This window comes from Anopheles coluzzii, chromosome 2, assembly GCF_943734685.1.
Source record: "Anopheles coluzzii chromosome 2, AcolN3, whole genome shotgun sequence".
Taxonomy (NCBI): Eukaryota; Metazoa; Arthropoda; class Insecta; order Diptera; family Culicidae; genus Anopheles; species Anopheles coluzzii.
The window spans coordinates 121,964,004-121,984,555 of NC_064670.1; the positions used below are offsets into that span (position 1 = coordinate 121,964,004).

Consider the following 20,552-nt stretch of genomic DNA (forward strand, 5'->3'; position numbering starts at 1 on the left):
GCCTGTTAACTGATTAATAACAACCCCTTTTGTGCAAAGCGCAGTTAATTGTTGGTCATTACGCGGAAACACATGTAAGCTCATTTATTGGGAATGGGTTTATTATTTAAATATTCGCTCAAAGAGAGTGATTTCTGATCGTTTGCTTATGGGTAAGACATGACCCTAAGAAGGTGAAGTCATTCAGAGGTTGTTTGTACTAAAGAAGGAACTCTAACTGAGCTCCAAGAAAGGATATCGGTAATTGTTTCATTATCAGGAAACGTAACTCAAACTACCGAACGCTTCCTGTACGATCGTTGATCGCGCTAAACCAACAGGGCCCCTAATCACTTTGATCGTCAAATTACAGCACCAACCGCACCAAAATGGCTCCTGCAGCCGTTAGACAAGATTTGTAAAATGAAATGATTACAGCCCCACACACACTGTCGGCCACCTCAGTGGTCGCGCAAAACGGTCACCGGGCGTCTTCGGCGATCAATTGCTCCGCTTATTGCTTGGCTGTCGAATCAATTATCGATCATTACCACCAGAGTGCTCTCTGGTGGTGTTTATTGCGCTTTGTAGGCAAAAGCGGCCGTACTGAGGCAACCCGCCTCGCGCAACCGGCGGTTTGGTGCTCTATTATTAGAAACACACGCGGGAGCGGGTGCGCAATTACTTTAATCTATCTCTTATCCCTTCAACGGTAAAACGAACTGATTCGATCTGTGGTAAGAAGAGTTACTTGCTTGCTTGCTAACAAAGAACGAATCTCAGAATAGACGCTTTATGCTTTCAAAGGCTTCTAACTTCCGTCCTGTGCTAGAAAAGCTCCTAAAAAACCTTCATGGGGGCCAACCAATTCGCGGTGACCTTCCGCCCCGGTGCGGTGGTTGTAAATTCACGATCAAAAACCTACGACGACAGTGACACAACGACGACCCACCAGCACCGTTCGATCTAGTGCCTGCGCAGTTGCAAGGTCGCACCACCTATACACCTCTATCTCCAGTGGTACACAAAACCCCTGCTCACACACACACACACGCACGAGTGTGGCGTAGTAGTAACGGAAGCACTCGCGCTGAGAATTGTGTCTTGTCTGCCAAAAACGCACCCCAAAACCAAAACATCCCACCACAAACGCCAAACTGCCGACTGACCGGTGACGTCATCGTGGCGATCGATGAGAGAAGAGATTGCTGGCTGGCAACTGGGGGAGGTTTGAGGGAAGGTGAGCAGTAAACATGTTATTCGTCACGATCAAGGTTCCCCCTTGATGCTGACCGTGAGGAGTTGCCGAGCGTTGAATATAAACCACCCTCTCAGGGGAGGTATACGGTGAGAGGTGAGCTGAGGTGTACTCGGGCGTCTACTACGTCTCGCGTGAATAGCTTCACTTTGCACCCGGATCGGACCGGCTGGTGGTGGTGGTGGTGGTGGTAGTGGCGGAAACGTCTTGCAGTGGGAAGAGGAGGGATAGCAAGGCGTCAATAGCGCTTTGCAAAAGCTCGGCTCAAGCTTCCCCTTCCTTCCGTGGCATCGCGTGTCGGTAGTGGTTGACCTTACGAAAGTTCCGTCGATGGGGTCGATCGGGTGGTGAAGGGAGGTTTGGGAGGGGGAGCGGAGTGGGGGTTGATCTTGAAATTTTAGTTGCTCGCCGCCATACCATTTGGCGGCCAAACGAGTCATGTAGCGCGCCGATCGATGGCAAAACCATCGGCAAACCGTCCCTTCGTCCGCGTCCGCACCACACATTGGCAAATGCTGCAATGCCGCGCGTGCGTGAGCGAGTGAGACTGTCTGGCAAATGGTGAGCAGATCTCAGTCAGATTTCGTTTCGTTTTTTTGGGAATACATTCCGAAATACAGAATCATGATCTTGAACGATATTTTGATATCAAAATGCAAGGATCTATTTTGGGAGTTTGGTGAGAACTTAGGACCTCCCAATTTCCAAGATAGCATCGACAGCAATAGGTTCTGATAGTTTCGATGTAAATGGAGCATGGTTTTGGAGCTAATTCTACCCAACTATGGCGCTACTACGAAAACAACAACCTAGAGATCGTGTACCAGTTCTCCTTGAATGTGAGGCTCTAAGAACGCACCACCGGCGCATTAAGATATTGGAGCTATATTCTACGCGCGGGATTCTTTGCTTCAAAGAAGCAACACTTAAAAAGCAGCCCCACGCTCGCAACCACGAACGCGGAAAACATTTGATCAATCAAACGCCGCTGGACACCCGCTCGGAGGCTCCGGAGCAAGCGACGAACGGCGTAACAGGTTTGTTCCATAGACTCTCGCTTTACCCAACGCCATGAACCTCTCAACTCATCTAGACCCCACACACTCGCTCAATGTCAATGGCGTGGAGAGTTCATTAGTTGAAAGAACACGGCGTAGATCGCGCTCCAAAAACGGATCGCGTAAGAATTCGACAGGTTCGTCTCGCTACCATTTTCCCACTGCAGCGTAGATGGCGATTTATGGCGCAGAGCACCTCAGATTCCCCTCCAGAAGTGTGACAAACGACCTGTCATAAGGTACCCGGGGTCAGATCGCACATGACAGACCGGAGATCGTGTAACATCGTTGAGACATTTGCATAAATAACAGCTCCAACAAACAGTGTGTGGAAAAGTGCGCACCTTATGGGTTTTTGCACTTGGGTGAGGCTTGCGAGACAAGTAGGTGCAGCAGCCATCGGGCTCCCTGATGTATGCTGGAGGGCCCCCCTCCACATAGGGCATAAATCTGTCAGACCGCACCGCTCCGATACACCCGACACGCTATCCGAGGGTCGTTGGGTCGATTAGAATACTAATCGATCGCGCATTAAAAGAGTGAGAGAGAGAGCAAAAAAAAGTGTAATTAACTTTACACCGCAGATCAGGTCGAAACAATGTCGTGCCCTGACGGGTCGTGCTGGCGGGAAAAATCTAACGGCAGATCAACCGGTTTGCTTCCGGAGAAATATCGATTTCGGGTCCGCGGCATGAACCGGCGTGCCTTACCCGTCCGATCGCAATCATTGGAACTCGATCTCTGGCTGGAACGAGTGCGCGCGCGCGACGAATGTGGTCAAGAATGTTAATCATTTTGCTGTTTGCGGATTACATCAACGCGATCGCGCCAGCCTGTGTGTTTGTAATTATTTAATTTATTTCAATTCTATCCCGACGGGCGCCACGAGGAGTGGCCACGGGTGCGGGCGGTTTGCTTATGATGCTGCCACCACTCGCACGACAACAAATAGTGAAAGTGAATTGTCTCTTTATTGTACGAGCCGCTTAACCGCTTCTACGCGGTACAATGTTGCCCGAAGGTTTCCCGCTTGATTGAAGTCTATTGATAAATGTGAATTTTAAGCAAAAAAAAGGTGATCATAAAAGTAATAGGAGATTATTGCACAAATGCGATCTACTCGAAACAAGGCAGGGTACGTGGTGGTGCATCGTCCCTTTTACTGCTGCATTATTTCTCATTCGTTCCACTGATGCAACTCGATCTTATGCACTCAGCAGCATTGGAGGGTGGCGGGAAAAGTCCATTGCCCTTTTAGGCTGCACTTTCGCCTGATCGCGGTCAATGCAACGACACAAGCCGACACAAGCCTCAGGCCTTTCTAATGCGCACTCTCTCCTTCTTCTCCCTCGCCCTCGCCTTTCTTATGCTGCACTTGCTCCGTTCCGAGATGCGAATCTTATCTCGCTTGGAAGCAATTCTGTGCGGTTTTTTTTCTTCTCTCCCCATGTGTGCTGATTGCCTCATACAAAACGCGCGCCAGTGTGTGTGTGTGTGTGTTGGTGTTTTCTCTTTCCCTTCCTCCGGCCGTAGCTGGTGCTTCCGACTTCCGATGACGCTAACTCCAACGATGAATAGCGGACAGTTTGTTGCACTTCGGATTCATTGAAAAGCAAAAGCACCTTCCCTCTCTTTCTCTCCCCTTCTCTGTGGTCCGAATGGAAGATCACGATCAAAACAAAAAAGCAACGCGCAGCGAAAGCGAAAGAAAAATGACCTTTTTTCTATGCGATGCAGCGCGAGGGAGGGGGAGTTGTCGTGGGATGCGTGTTTCCTTCCCACTCTATGCTTTGGCGCGTAAATGATGCACCGCACGCAACAAGCGCACGGTGGTGCATCGCTCGTTTGCACCTGCAGCTCCCCATTTGGCGCGCTCTTTCCCTTTCATGTTGCATCTCTTTCTCTTTTTGCGAGAAGCGGTCTAACGGTACTTAGGCTAAACAAACACATGGTACATTGCACATTGCTCCACAAACCGGTGGCCCCTTATGCTGCAACATAACATACAGGCACACAACACAGTGAGAGAGAGAGGGGCCAATGAACGCGCTTTTGCTATACAAAAGTGAAGTTCCGTTTTTCAGTAGCATTAAACTCTTTGATCGCTATTGATGAGTCTACTAAATAATAGTATTCATGGTGCCAATAAAGGTTGATACTGAACGAGTAAGCCATCCATCACGAGCGCCCCACACAGCATGACCTTTTCGGACAACGGGAAAGCCAACTCCTATTCATCATTTACAGCCCGAGCTCTCCTCCAGAGGAGCAGGAGGGAACACCGAAAAAGGTTAGGTTAAATGTGACTGGCCTCGGCCATCGCATAATGATGGCACAGCATGGAGAGCCGAAACGGACATTGCCACTGCTGCGCTGCGCTTGTTATCAATGCCATCAAATGCGCATGGTGGCAGCCAGTGAGCGACCAGCGAGATGTAATATCACAGTACCCATACACGATCCCATCCGCAAGTGCAACGACTGCTACTGCTACTGCAGAAGAATATGCAACACATGAAGCGCAATGGTTTATATCGCAATTGTCCCCGCTCTTCCCATCGTCCCTCTCCACCTTTCCTTGCGGTTACGAATGACGCACACGGAGAAGGAAACGACCAGTTGTGGCCACTCCAAAGAGCGTGTGCGTATTGAAAAGTGAAATGATTTCAACTTTCTCTCCTATGCTTCCCATCTTGCTATCGTGGTTTTATCTGGCGCGTTGTGTTTTTTGCGCCCGATGCAATTGAATGGCGCTAGAAGGTGTAAGTGTGTGTTTGTGTGTCCGGGTTGATAGAGGATAATGCCCGGGCTCTCGATGGTAGGTGGCGTGAAGCGGCGAGGGCAATAGACTTTTCTTCGATTGGCCTGTGTGGCGAACTTTCGGCCAGGAAAGGCCAATGACTGGAAAACGTGTAAGCGCAGGGTAACGAATGGGGTGGAATGGAGCTTTTCACTACTATTGATAGCCTTACACTTACATTGGCAAGAAAGGATAAGATCGTTCATAAGAAAACAATAAGTTAATTTTATGTTAAAAACTTGCAATGTTGTTAAATGAATTGCATAGCTTAAGGCGTTTTGTATCTTTTCGGACTGAATAGACTTATTTTTCGATTCCCTGTTGGACCACTAATGCAGCTAGCTAGCGAAATAAGCAGTGGAATTTCGTATTTGTACATATGGTAACATTATCCGATTACAGAAAACAAATAGGTGCGTTTTATTTCGTCCCTTTCGAAGTACTTGCCTGCGGTTCGCCCGGCTCGAGCGTTACCAGCACCACCATTTCGCCCTTAACCAGCAACTGAGGCACCTTGCGGGTGATTATCACATTCTTTTTCCCGTCCGCCGGGCGCACCTTCAGCTCGGGCAGCACGATCCCGAGCCGCCGCAACCGCTCGCTACAGTCGCGCGGCGCTTCCATGCTGTCCGGATGCTGGCGGTTCTCGCTGTACCGGTACTTGCGCCTCGTCCACGTTTCGCACACGTCGCTCAGCGCCAGGTTCCAGTGCTTGTCGAACAGCTCGAGCACACCCGAAACGTGCCCCCGGACACCCTTCTGTTTGCGTATGGACACGCGCACCCGGTTCCGGCCCTCCATCCACCGCTGCAGCTGGCCCAGCGGCCCCTCGAAGCCTTTCTCGAGCCGGATGAAAATGTTCTTTGTGTGTCGGATGGACCTGACGCGTGTCACTGGCCCTAGCGTGTTGTGGAAGGGAAGAGTGGACAAACTGGTAAAAACAAACCACACATATGCACAACACAACCTCACCGCCGCTTACCTTGCTCGGGAAGAAACCTTCTCTGTGGCATTTCGTTTTCTGCAAGCTTAGGCTTGTTTTGGGCCGCTCGGATCTGTCTGATACGTGCCTCGTCGAACTTTTCCGTAAAGCCGCCCAACGTGAGTTGCTTCCCTTCCAGCGAGCTTATATTGTCGTGCAGGCGAGCCTTTGGAACCGGCACCTTCAGCTTGACGGAATACAGTGCTTTCAGTGGATTGAACCGTTTACTTCCGACGTCCAGCTCGCCGGAACTGTCCGATTCGGACGTTGTGCTGTCCGTATCACTATTTCCCATGCTTTTGGCGGCAGTTTTTAGTAACGATATTAAGCGGAACGAATTTAACAACACGAAACGAGATGTTTTGTACTGGCCTGACAGCAGGCCGGATCTGTCAAATGGGAATGTTTACGTCAGGGGTGAGCAACTAGTTCGAACGCGATGGTGTGGTGAGAATCTCTGTTTTATGATATTTTCGATTCCGTCTGGTTGATATACTTATCATTAGAACGGTTTTATTCAAAGCTTTTAAACATTTTGTATCAAAAGTGGAATTATCAAAATTAACAACAAAAATTACTCATGAACAAAAAGCAGCCAAGACACCAACCATGTTCGAAATTCGAACAGCTCCATCATTGGGCATCAATTCAGCATTTTAAATTCAAATGCAATGATTTGAAAAGAAACGTTGTTGTATGTTGTAATAGCACTTGTAATTGACGTAATTCAAACGCTTTAATGCTATTATTTCGATTTTAGCTACTAATTGAATTGTGTTGTTATTTTGGCGCTCCTAACACCCCTTATTAATTATGTTTATTTGTACAGCCCAATGTAAGAATACCTTTGGATGAGTTTTGTTAACGAGATGGACCTAACAGGCTTATGTGTTTACGTAATTTACGTCAATCGGTAAGTCCATGCCCAGACGAAAGGATTGAATTTCGAACGAAGGTAGCTATGCAATACTTTCGGGTACAAGAATCGTCTTGCACTCTGTTTCAATGTCACCTGTTGAAGAAGATATCGAATTACAAGCTTTCGTCGTAGTTTAGTGACCGGCATGCGCGTAACAATCGAATTTTGTGTGGGAATTTTGGAGCTTTGAATGTTTAAACGAATCAATAACACTTGCTTTACAAATGTGTATGTGTTTAAAATGTAAGCTAAAATTATCTTTCTACTTTTCTCCAATTACAGATTGTTGCATTAGACAAACGAATCACCTCTATGATCGCTTGTTAATTTCCTTCACCTGGAATACTCCCGCCCTGTTGAACGAGCCCAGAAAATGATACTGCAGTTCCGTTGCGAGCCACATCTTGCCAACAACTTATCAAGCAAACCAACCAACTGCTACTCCAGCTCGCCTCCTCGAACAGCAAAGGCGACGGTCGTTGGCAAACATCGTACCATCGGCAAAGCAACACGAAATGTCTTCAAGCTAGCAAAGCGCAACAAGCAATACAGTCTGCAGCAAACAGCGCGTATGGTGAAACTTTTACGCACCAGCGAGAAAAGCCTCACACCATTTACCTAACCTACCCCCTGCAACGAGATCTGTGATAAATGATAATCGTTCTGAGCAAACGTACGTGTGATAAACGTGTCGAAAGTATATTTTTGTAAAACGAATTAGAAACGACCGTTACTGTAGTGGTGAAATGTGGTGAAACTAGAAGTTTTAAATTAAAAGCTTTAGGTGATTTTAAGTTTGCGCGCTTGTGGTGAATATAATCGAGTGGTGAAAGCGTGTTTGTGTTCTGAGCGCCACCTAGGCGGAATCGTATGGAAGCTCGCGAAGGTGACCATACTGTGTCTTGGCTAAACAAGATTGGTGAATACAAGTGGTGAGTGTGTGTGTGTGGTGTATAAGCAATAGGCGTTTTGCTGAAACCGTTCGAAAGTGAGAGAGTGTGGTTTAGATCATTTATTGTAATTGTGGCCAATGTACAGTGATCGGATCGTATTCGGATATAATTTGATTGAATAATATTGTACGCTGGCGTTAGCGAGCTTACGAGGTGGCTCTGCCATCGTGGCGATGCCATTTATCGACGATGAGTTGCTGTGGTCCCCGGACAACGATGGACGGATGGTGGATCTGCAAGCATGTCTGCAAACGGTATAATCGAAATTATAGTTGAATCACTAGAAAAAATAATTAAATTAATAATCTTTCCCAATTTCTTCGCAGGAGAGCAACCAAGCCACGGCAAGCCAAACGGCCGAGCTGGCGAGCGAGTTAAACACGCTGGAGGAGCAGCTGGAAAATGATTCGGACGAGCTGTTGCGACAGCTGACCGAGAACACGTTCGAGTTGGAACAGTTCTTCCAGGACTTTCCTGCCACCGAGATAAAAGTCGTAAGTAGTATCGATCGTTTGATGGGGGGAGATCATGCCCGAGAAGTGTGCTTCAATTTCCATTCACTTTGCAGGAGGAGAATAACAATGATCTTCAGCTAGACGAGGAAACGAACGGACAGATCTTCCTGCAGAATTGTAGCCAGTTCCTAACGTCGGCAGCGGCGGCCGCCCAGCTGAGCGCCCTCTCCGTCACCGAGCCAAACGATCTGGACGGTGGGCTGCAGCGGCTTTGCTCCGGTGGAAACGATCAGCTCGTTGGCAGTGGTGGACTCACCACGCAACAGCTGCAGGAGCAGATACTGCTCGCCCAAGCGCAAGGGTTGCTGCAGCAGAATCGCTTCAACAACTCGCTGCTCGCCGAAAAGCTCCTGCAGAACCACCATCACCATCAGCAGCAGCAGCAACAACAGCTACACCTCCATCATACCCACACAAACAGTCAAAATGGTGTTACCAGTCTGGATGCACTCGGCGTGCCGTCCAGCAGCAGTAGCGGCGGCAGCAACATTGGCAACAATCATCACAGCAGCAGCAATGGGAGCAGTAGCAGTAACGGTGGACGAGCAAACAAACCGCCCGACATCGTCATAAAAGGTAAGGGTATTGTTTTATTTCGCACCGGAAGAGTTAGGAAAGAAAAAAAGAGGTAGATGCAGGCACATGTTCTTCATTTGATAATTTCACATAAAAGCAGGTATTTGTATCATTTGCAAAATTTATTTCATTGGATTTCATAGAAACTACACAGTTGTGTTAAGCAAAAACAGAGATATTAGGCAAAAAAGGCGTATCAGAGTTCATGTACATGCAACGGTTAAATTTGAATGGAAAATCCGTTGCAGCCGCATGTGAGCTGGTGGCGCCATCTATTGCTCACTAGCTAAACTGCGCGTAGTTTGTGCTGCTGCCGTTATTTCAACGCTGCTACCAAAGGAAGAGGTTTTAATTATGTTCTATAGTTTTTACCTGTTTTAAAATCAATTTCAAACAAACACCTTTTGAAAATGGTGCAAAAAAACCCCCAAACCGTTAAGTAAACAACTTCCACTGCCCATTTTTGTCCACGCTTGGTGACATCCCAGCCCAAAACGAACTGTGCATATAGTGTTTGATTGTGGGACTCTTTGTTCCTGAAAAAAAAATCTGCTGTTCAAGCATTATCATTCCACCCGACAACAACAAAGAAAACAAAAAACCGTAACCCACAATAATGCACCCAAACGGAAGCACGACCCGTTTTGAATTTGTTTCAGCCTCAGTGAAATGTGAAGCTTCCCTTCCCGGTGAGGGATCAAACCGGAGGAACATGTAAAGCAGAAGCTTATGCTTTCGCGGTGGGAGGCGTACATGTATTGTGAAGAATGTGCATTTTCACCTTGCGCAGTCGGTCCAGCGCAATTAGTAATTGATTTGTTTGTTGCTTAATTTGCCATACGGCAACGCAATCGGATTGTGTTTGTGCTACTTTGTTCCTCGTTTTCGATGGGAAACGGGAAGGCGGGCTAATTTGACGGTCAAGTGCAGTGGCCGCACCGACGTTTCGCATTGCATCGGTCGGCAAAATTGGTTGCAATGCGTGAAAAGAAAGCACGGAGACGTTTGGGCACGTTGGACGGGCATGGGGTAACGAGGAACTTTTGCCTCGCCAGTGTCAATGTTTGTTCAAGTTTCCGCAATCCGATCGGTGGTCGGTTTATCGAGCGTGTCGCATAATGGGTGCAGACGGTGGGCAGAAGTGGATAAAACATTTGCTTTGGCTTTACTTTGAACTATTTGTACAATTATTGGACTGTAGTCTATTTAAAAGTGCATGTTACAAGAACAAATTTCACGTTCAAATGAATTAGCAAATCACTTTCAGCGCACCCAACCTCTCATTCACGTGGCACACGAGTGGACAATCGAACCGTTGGGTCGTATTACAACTGAAACGGTGAAAAAACTGTCCTTCACCACATTGCCATACGCATGGAGCATGCCAGAAGGCAGTACCGGCTTGTAGGGAAATGAGTTCGGAACAGACAAACAAACAAACAGAAAAAAGGTGATACCAGAAATCTGATTCCCTTTTGGATGGATGCATTCCCTGGGACCGTAGCCCGTAGTGGATGAATTCTTTCGCGACACCTTCCCCAACCCGATTTAAATTTGAGCTCTTGAAAACATGGGTCATTGAACTTAATTAAGCAGTCGACGTTCTAGATAACGGACAACGAAGAGAAGCTGATTTTGCTGCTAAATTTAACTAAAGTATTGAAGATTTGCGAATTATTTAAGGAGCTTAGTGTAATTTTAAATACTTTTACGCTAGAGGGCGCTCTCACAAGACCCTACTGTGCCATAAAATTAGTGAATGACTTAAGTACCAACCATCCCAAATGAGCCCAAATCACGCTAAATATGATACAAATCAAAGGGAAAAGAACGATTCATAAATAACACACAACAGATTAACTCGCCTGCCCTACGGTTTACAGCACACAATCTGATCGTACTTGCCCCCAATTACTTTCAATCATTTCCATCCTCTTCGCTTGGGGGAAAAAAAACCCGCCCCGAAATGGACCACACTTCCCGGCGTTGCGCATAATCATATGAATCGATCATTACCAAACAATCGGCACGTCTCTGCATTGTGCCCGCAAGCTGGAACATGCAAAGGCCATGGCTTATGCAACCCTGTGTGTCTCGTACATGCCTTTTCACCGCTCTTTCTGTGCACTTCCTTTCCATCCAGTGGTTCGGGTTTTTGGTTTATTTCGCTTCATTTACGTACAGAATCTTCACCCCTCCTGCCGCTGCCGAAAGTGGGCAATCGAAATGAAAACGAAAGGAAACGGTTATTACTTACTTTGCGCTTACTTTGGCCGCTTGCGCCTCTTGAAAGCGAATGGTGGGATGAGGAGGAAACGGGCCAAAGGAGGACGGGACACCGAAATGTGTGTCACGAAACCCGTGGATGGAAAACTGAAGAGCCCAAAATCAAATACACTTTCCATCGCTGCGACACAGCTTCCTGTTGCGCGCACATTTGGCGCATTTATGTCATGCACTGCGCTGAAGGAAACGAACATGTCTTTTTAGGGATCGGATTTTTGTGTTGTTGATCTTTCACTTTATCATCGCACGCGATTGCTTCCGTTCCGGTGCCACAGCGTGATTCACTCCGACTATGCAACGGACCGAATGTTTTTGCACGAATGACATGTGCTGGTGGTGGACTCGGACGCTTTCGGACGACGATGGTGAGGGAAAGTGAAAAATTAACCATGACATTTAAACCAGTGGTGCCGTGTCGTTGGGTGTTTGTGTCGTGTGTCGTGCTCTTCCTCCTCCGCTTTTCTAACTCCTCTACACAGCTTTGCACGCGCTGTGTTTGGGTTGCAATTTTTCAGTGTCCTTTTACGGGATGTTGGGATGTTGTTTTGTTCGTGCCTTTTTTTTGCTGGTTGAAATGTTTGACAAATAACTCGACGAAATGTAATTCCCGCTTGCTTGTGTTTGATTGATCGTTGAAAGCAATCGTGCATGGAAGTGTGTAGTTTTGACAACTGGTTCGGTTTCGTGCGGGATCGGGCTGGAACATAAACCATGATTGTTCGGAAGGGATGCCACGCTGGTTTGGGAATTGTGTCATCTTTCTACACACAATTTACCACCCCCTGGCTGGTCTGGTTGGCCCTTGTTGCATCATTGAGGGAACGTGGGGAATGTGACTGCGTAAAGTGGCTCATCATGTGGCCAAAGGAAGGAAGAATGGAACTGCTCGAGGGCAGGTTTTTGGAGCGCAAAAAGAAAGGTTTTTTGGCAAATAATTACTAAAAGGCAATTTTGAAAAGGAGAAGTCTCCAGCGTCGGTTTATTCCCACACTAACACTGTTCCTAACTCATCGGTCTAACACTTTCGATTGCCTCATAGCTGCAATTACAAAAGAAGTCGCCGTTAAAGCATCCGTAAATCGTTGTGTCCTTTGTTGCTTGAAGCCGTCTCGCGGCATTAGGGGTTCGTTGTACACATCACCGCTAGGGTCCAGCGTGCGAATCGCATCAACCGCTGTCCGTGTCCGTTAGGCGGTTTACCCCTTAACCTCTACCCAGGCGGGAACACACCTAAGCCGACGGTGTCGATCGATTCGGCATTCCGATTGAAGATGAGTTGGCTAAGCGCAGGCGTAGGCGAATACATTCGTTCCCCCGATGGTGGCCGCCACCGCGGTGTGAGCTTTCGCAAACCGGGCAAGCCTGGCAAAATACTATTTGCAATAATTGGGGTCACCAGTTTTATGTTTTGTCCGACCGGGACCGCATTGATGTGTCATGTCGTATCGCGCACACCACACACGTGTTTTGGCAGAATGGCGTCCCTTTCTTGGGTGGCGGAAGGGCTCTGCGCAAGACGGGGCGATCACTGTTGTGCGGTTGTGACATTTAACTCAAACCGAAGTTTCCTAAGCAACCGATGCCCCCCGCAACCGTGGCCTTGTGTGTGGAAGGTGCTGGCTGCTTAGCGGTGATTGTCGTTGCAGTGCAGCCCGTGTTGCTCGAAATCGAAAGGATAAAAAACGGTTCCCGTAACTGCGTGCCGTACAGTTCTGGTCCTTCGAGCCGGATTGGAAGCGCTCGCACTCGTTCGCCCGCTCGCTTGTCAGTCATAGGCGAACACATCGGGGTGGGTCCAATTTGTCATAAACGCTTCGTAAACGACATTATCACACTGGGACGTGTCGTGGATCTTGCATGAACTATAAAAAAAAGCATACACCTCTCGTCATCTACGTAATAGTGCGAAGGAAGTGCACATAATGCGACTTCCTTCACCCACTTCGGGTGTGTTACTAAATTATCCGATTAATACCCAAACACCAATACGGTGCTTTCGGAAGTTCCCTCCAGTTTGCAATATTGTCGCTCGTGTGTGTGTGTTTTTTTGTCACTGCCAACGACCAAACACCATCCAACGAGCCCCAACGCCGAACCGACCAACGAGCAACAACTGAAGGGGTCTCCACTGGGTCATGGCTAACTGGCTGAGCGGATATTTTTATTTTTCGCTTTTCCACACCTTCCCCGCTCGCACGATCAATCGATCAACGCACCAACACACGACGAAGGTGACTTTCTTTCCCATTGGATGAGGGGAGGAGGGGGAGGGGGGGAGGCAGGTTTTGGGCTCAAAACTGAACCGACAAAAAAAACCTGATCCTTCTCGATTTAGCAAAATAACACTAACCGGACCCAGTGACAGGACAGGTTGACACACTCCGTTGAGAGAAGAAGAAGCGAGAAGGGGGTTGAGAGTCATTTCCGATTAATTAATAAGTGACTCGCGTAGTATAAGCGACCACGCACCGTGCACCGTGCGTGTGTCTAGCTGCCCCGAAATGGGAATCGCTGTGCGAGTGTGCGTTAATAAAGGCACAAATCACGGTTCACGGTCCACCGGCTCCGGTCGAATCCGGTCCGATCGATTAGTCGGCGTAATATCGGCGTATCGATGAGATTAATCGAGTCAACGATATCCCGTTTCTTTGTTGGGGTGGTGGGCGACGGAACCGGCGGGGGCTTTGGGGAGGGCTGTTGGTGCTTGGTGCTTGCGTATTATGTAGGTGAACGAGGGAGATTAGTGTAATGCATCGTCTTGTTGATGGGTTTCTTTCGGGTTACAGCATAATATCGAGCTTTTGTTTTGTGCTTTGGTTGTTTGTTATTGTTTGTTTACTCTTCGAAACATGTGTTTTCTTTTGTTGTAGTTATTTATCCTTCACTCGAGCTTACTTATAAGTGTTGTCTGTTTAGGAGAAGTTTGATTAGCTTGTTTACTATTTTTTACCTTTTGTTTGATGAATTTGGTTAATGATTTTTACAATTTGTTTTATCCTTTTTTTGTTCATTTCATTAACATAAATATTACTTCTTTCAAATTACTTACTTTTATGAGTTATTTGCATTGTTTTAAATGTTTTGTTAATTAAATTAAGTTTACGTATGAGTGCATGCTTATAATGTAATATTTTATTCTTTTTCTGATTTGTTGTTTGAATGTGTTCCTTAAACGGATTATTTTCCAAATAATTTCCCATTTCTTTAAACTTAAACAGATCGCTTAATAGACTTTGAAGTCATGACTCCACCAATTAAGCAACTTTTGCGACTAACTCTCATTGACAGTGCATGAAATCGTATGAAAAGTGTACTCGCCTGACACACCGAGCGACATCACCGAACAGCAGGAATTCCCGTTCGATTTCGTTCCCCTTCGTGACAGGCCCACTAATTTATGCCCCTACCAAGAGTGTGTCCAATCGTTGTCAAGGAATTTGGACATCACAGTTGGTTTATGTTTAGTTTTTCCGATTTGATTCGTAGGAGCTGTAGAGCTGGCAAGGTCCGCTCATGCCCACCTGGAGTGTTCTTGGTTAGTCTTTTTTTTGTTGGTTTTGTTGAGAAACTATGCAGATGCAGAAACCCGATCGTACGCATTTGGTATGCGTGTCGCAAAGGGTTGTCGCGTTTTTCTTGAACCATTTAGAACTGGGCCCAGCGATCAGCGGGAACTGATGCTGCGTTAGCGAAACGCGTCCGATCTGATTCTAAAGGTGCGTTCCAAATACCGAGGCGCGTGTCCATTCGCGTGGTATCGATATCTTCGCACTGGATGTCTGGGCATGAGCATAGGAAGGGCACACGGTGCCACGATCTGTGTGCCAAACTCGCATAGAACCGTGTCTAACCGAACGCCGATAAAGGTCACGTGTCCTTTTACCTTCACCAGGGGTTTTTTTTGTTTTGTTTACCCTTTTTTCTACTCGCTAGTTTTGTCCTAGTTTTTACCGGTCACAGGTTGTGTGTGGTTTGGTGTGGTGCGCTGTGCACTCACCCCGTGGTAATAAAAACGTTCCGCGCAAAGTTGCAGAAAACCTCCTGCATCCCTCCCAAACAGTACGATGGGAGTGTGATAAAAGCCAAACGTGTTAGACAGTCCGCTTGTCCAACGGTTTGGATGGTAATTGGATGCTTGTACCACACACAGACACGCTGGGCACTGGTTTTAGTTGTGTTTTAGTTTGTTTATTTACTTTGAAATGTAGTTAAACGCCCAGAGGGGGGAAACATTGACTTTGCATGCTTGCAGCTAGATGATGTCAGACCTGTCAGCCCATGGGCCAGACACGCCGCTACAGAGTGAGTGACGTCTCGTTGCGGTGGGACGTTATGCACTAAATTCGATTAATAAATCCACCGCGTGATGATCAGACTGATTTGCGTCGGTAAAGCTCAGTTTCGGAGCTTTCATTCGCCGCTCACTTTGATAAACAACCAATGTTTAGGGCAGTCTGGGAAAGGGAGTGCAAAAAGCTACATAAAATCGACAACTCTACAATACACGGGCGCCATAAAATAGCGGAAAAACGTATCGTCTGTTGCAGCATTTGAAGCGTCTCGCTTAACATTATCCTGCACTGGGAAGATAGCAAATATTCGGGATGCAATGTAAATGACAAAACGCTCCGTGCAGTGCGAGAAAAGAAGAAGCTCCCTTTTGGTTGGCCAGAGATTGAGGTCGATAAAACAGATAGTGAAAGTCTAGCCCACACAAAGGGACACGGTGGTGAAGCGTGGTGCAGCGTGGTGCTGGTTACTGAAGGTACGAAAATTGAAAATTGTCATGCAATCATTGTCTGGCGCATAGTTTTTATCGCTCTCTAGCTGTTCGTCTCGTGCTTTTTTGCTTGATAGGAAGTTCGTCGGGGACGGTGCACCGGGCGGTGTCACATTGTCATGTTTTGCTGTCAACCGCACAGGACACACAGGACACTGCACCGGAAAGCGGTTGTGTCGTGTGTGTGTGAGTGTGTGCTCGGTATCAGTGGGCGTCAGTCCACCCAATATGGTTAACCTTTCCCCGGTCGAGGTGTAAAGCTGGAAGCGTCTCCATCGTCCCGCTTGTTCGTCAAAAAATGGATGCTTTCTTGAGCATTCCTCCGGATGGCGATGACGGAGACGCGTCACGTCACGTTCCGGCCAGCAAACGGGAAAAATTTGAATAGTTCCCTTAATGCGAGCCGAGACCGTCGCGTTTGGCATATTATGCAAATTATTGGCACGAAAAAAAACGGGAGAGAAAGAAAAGGAGCAAACACGGTGAGGCAGATTATCTCCCATCGAACCGGTTCGTTATCGGGAGGTTATCGAGTTTAGGTGGAGATCACGGAATGGGTGGGAATCGTGATGATCGGGAACGAGTAAATGAAAAATTATAATAAAATCCAGTAAATATGAAACCCATCACACCGAAAAGGGCCACCGAAAACTGGATGCACTGGAAAGGATGGAAAGGATGGATCTACCAGAACTCCAAAACTCCTTACTCCAGGGACCGAGTGTGAACCAGCACCAGCTACAAGCAAGCAGCCCTGGGCAACAAAGGACCACAGCCAAAGCAGCCCAGACCACAGCAAGCCAAAGCAGTGAAAGTGGAATAATGACAAGAAGCAGACGAAAGCAATAAAATTTATGATCCACTACCGTACCGCAATCGCTTCCATAGCGCGCGCTCACACAGAACTTTCAGCTCAGAGCTCGAAGCAGCAGCAGCAGGAGCAGAACGAAAGCCACCCCGAAAACCAACCCTGGGCGCCACGACCGGGCGAAAAATGGGACATACAGCACTGCGAAGAAGAAACAAATGGATCGGAGCGAATGTTTTGACGCGATTTCGGAGGGGGGAACAGGCGGAGACGACCGAAAGGGATTAAGTTTCCAAGTGCAGTGGAAATGAGGAAAAGTGCATTTGGTGCGCGCGGGGACGCGCTAGGCATCGTTGTACTTTTCGGGCTGGGGAGAAGGCTACGAAATTGATTAGAGACCCGGGAGAGCTCGAGCTCCTGTCCCCGGTTGGTGACACCATTTCGCCCGGGGCTCATCGCGATCATTGACTGCAACGCCATCGCCGCCGCCGCCGCCGTACGCCAGTCATCGTCGTCATCGGACCAATGCCATTGCCACTGTGCTCAGGGAGGGTCTGGTGATTTCGGTCGTCTGTGTAACACGAGCCCAGGGTTCGAGCTGTTTATTCGCGGACGGTTTGCTTGGGCAGACAGAGCCGTCACTCCAACAAAAAAGGGGAAGAAAAAAACAAGGACAAAAATGTCAACGGAAGGATGCGCGAGCTGAATTCGGGAGTGTGGAATGACAAATTCTGCAAACGCATCCTTTCGGTCTGCCCGGGACAGACCCCGGGACAGACAGGCGGAATAAAGGGGGAAGCCTGCAATTGGAACATCCGATTCATCCGTGTCGACAGCGACAGGGAGCCTTTTATTTCGCTTTCCCGCGTGGCAGGAGAGGAGAGAGGTGGAGTTCCATTCTGCTTGAAAGTCTCGGTCTGGCGTCACCAGCAGCAGCAGCAGCAGCAGCAGTAGCATCACCAGCTATCGATGTCATTCTGGCAATTTAATAGCCATTTGGCCGTAGCCGTCGTCATTTAGCCCAGTGGGCACTTGGGTTTTATGACGGCCCGAAAACCCCCTTCCCGTTGACAGGGCGGCGTCTAGAGGTAGCAGGGCACAAACATCCAGACATTCCCGGGACATCCGGTGAGTGTGGTAGTTGCTCCTGGGCACTCCCTGGAGCGAATCCTTTAACGTTCGATGGTTAAAATTCTCGATTGGACCACTTTAAATTTTTACTACCAGGTTGCTGTGAGTGTGTGTATGTTTTTTACTCTCACTTTTTCGACTTTATCCCAGTTTTTGGTAGAAAGTAGAAGGTAGAATGCCTGACGCTTTGCTTTGTTTACGTTGGCAAATGGGATGGCTTTTTTTTTATTTTGACGGGACGAAGAAATTTTACGACCGTATCGTTATGGTGCGGTGAAGGAAGTGTATGAATATTAAGTAGCGATGAGATTGGAGAAGAAGTTCTGCTTCTTCGGGTTTGGTTGCGCTGTGGCAAGAATGCTGCCATTTTTGATAGTTTTGTCTGTTAGGGAGTATGAGTGCAGGAGTTTGAAGAAGTTGTGGCATGTTTGTCCCGTAATGATTTTGTTTTTGAGTCTCGATCGTATCTTCTTTGGGGGTTTTGAATTCAAGACTTTAAATCTACAAGAAGGAACTCATGATGTGTCTCTGACATTCCTTCTAAATTCTATTTAGATTAAGAGTGTTCTTTCCAGTTGAAGTTGAATTTTCCACCTACAACAATTCCTAACATTGCACTTTTCAAATTGAAACGTTTTACCAGTTACACATGAAGAACCCACGCGCGCGTACATCATCATCGCTTGAAGCTAAATCGAATTTTTATCACCATTGCCACAGTGTCACTGGGCAATCGAGAAGTTCATCCATGTCGTCATTTCGCTTGTGTTTGTCTGTTTTTTCCCCACGCACGACACAACAGTCGCTCAAGTTTCCCGAGGACATGGACGACGCTGGAAATGATGGAACATCCTTAATTTTGTATACCATCAAAGAAGGGAAGTTCTCGGTGTGAGAGGAAATCAAAAAGAACACAGGAACATAAGCACGAAGAGAACACTCAGAATGCTCATCAATACAATGTCCCGACGCCATCGTCAGCGTAATCGGCGGGTGATGTAATAAAGTTCGTCTCGGCTGCTTCCGACAACGCGGGATACTCTTTGGGGGAAGGGTTGTTGGAAGTTCTTCCGGCAACTGCGGGACAAGAAGCTTTGGGCACAGAGCAGATGTAGGGAGTGTGTGGTTGGCGATATATTTTATAACTCCATCAATCGGCCATCAATACACACACACACATGTGTAGAACGTGCAACACCCTGGACAGCTTGTTCCCGGGGCGAGCGATGAACATATAACCGCGCCACACCCACACGGTTCCCAAACCCTTCCAATCGATCAGATTGACTGATTTATCGGTCGCTTGTTGGGACCGGAGTGGCCGGAAAGAAAGGGATCGAAACACTGTACTATCATCGCATGGCATCATCATTTTGTCAATCAGTCAAACTTTCAGCGCGGAGATTGGAGCGTTCGCGGACGACCGTCCGAGGAAGGATGTCTAGATTAAGGAGCTTTATTGTTGCGTTTATGTGTGTGTGTGGCTGTCTCCGATGGTCACCCGATCAGTCAATCCCGTCAATCAGTTTCTCATTGAAGCTCACGCAGCGGGAACGTTGAGGAGCAGCAAAAGCAAAAAGAAAGCAAGACGACGCCCATTGACTGGGAAGTTATCTTGTGTGCGCGCGGATGTACTCAACCATGTTGACGTGTGTGACGTACGGAGCGTTTCGCAAATCCATAACGAGCGGTATTTCACCAGTCTCATCAGAAAACGTCAACAAAAAAAAAACAGTATCAATTGGTCACGTACTGCACGTCCCGGAGCATAAAGCTGACCATCCGAATCAAAGCGAGCGCGGCCCCATCCGTGAAACGTCATCCAATTAGTACTACACTAACACTCACCACCCCTACCCAGGAGGTATTACTGGGTTTTGGGAGGGAGTTTAGAGCAACACTTTCATCATCGTTGGGGCGGAATTTGATTAACTTTTGCCCGGGAGAGGCGAAAATAAAGTGTATATCCCGTCTGGATATCGGGCTGAGTGGGGAGGGACAGGCAAAAAAAGGAGAGAAAAAAGCATGCACCATGAAATATTTCTTCAAACATCGCGTGAAAGGGAGCGGAAAAACTGCAACACACACAGCAATCGGCAAAAAAAAACGAAGTAAAAGAGTGAAAAACGTGTAAACTTTGCTAAATCACTTGGCTTTTTTGTTGTTGGGTGGGAAATGGGGGATAGAAGAGTGAAATTTTGGCTGCTACCGAAACAAGAATAAAGCCCGATCGGGACGGGACGATAGAGGAACAAGACTGATTTTGCCTTTCTTTCTTGTGAAGAAGCCGCAGCAGCAGGAGAGCATCCTGGCCTGGCTGGCTGCAGGTATTGAAAACATTTATTTTCCAACCTCCACTCCACACCCGGTTGGAAAATTTTTCATGCTTTATTTTTGTGTGGAAAAGTGCTGCTGCTACTGCTGTTGTTGGAAGCGCCCCCCGGGGAGCCTTTTTAGCTAAATTCGAACGGAAAATCTCGTTCAGTGCACATGATGATGAAGGTAAG

The 20,552-nt window shown here is 47.5% G+C and overlaps 2 protein-coding genes across 2 annotated transcripts in view; one reads left to right on the plus strand and one right to left on the minus strand.

The window, feature by feature from the left end:
* Nucleotides 1-20,552, plus strand: part of LOC120947847 (ecdysone-induced protein 74EF-like) — a 215,061-nt gene that overhangs the window by 39,047 nt on the left and 155,462 nt on the right. Inside the window, 3 exon segments of the mRNA XM_049605120.1 lie at nucleotides 7,279-8,203; nucleotides 8,276-8,443; nucleotides 8,518-9,040. Of these exon segments, the coding sequence (XP_049461077.1) occupies nucleotides 8,123-8,203; nucleotides 8,276-8,443; nucleotides 8,518-9,040 (772 nt within the window). The 5' untranslated portion in view covers nucleotides 7,279-8,122.
* LOC120947850 (U7 snRNA-associated Sm-like protein LSm11) lies at nucleotides 5,492-6,458 on the minus strand. The gene is made up of 2 exons (XM_040363617.2): nucleotides 6,078-6,458; nucleotides 5,492-5,994 (listed from the first exon to the last, which is right to left on the minus strand). Exons 1-2 carry the CDS (start codon nucleotides 6,370-6,372, stop codon nucleotides 5,516-5,518), a joined length of 774 nt encoding a protein of 257 aa, XP_040219551.2. The 5' UTR covers nucleotides 6,373-6,458; the 3' UTR covers nucleotides 5,492-5,515.

Bases quoted from the DNA above. Each gene is read 5' to 3' on its own strand.
- LOC120947850 (XM_040363617.2), bottom strand. From the start codon at position 6,372: ATGGGAAATAGTGATACGGACAGCACAACGTCCGAATCGGACAGTTCC. The intron at 5,995-6,077 runs GTAAGCGGCGGT...ACAACACGCTAG, and splicing joins AAGGTTTCTTCCCGAGCAAG to GGCCAGTGACACGCGTCAGG.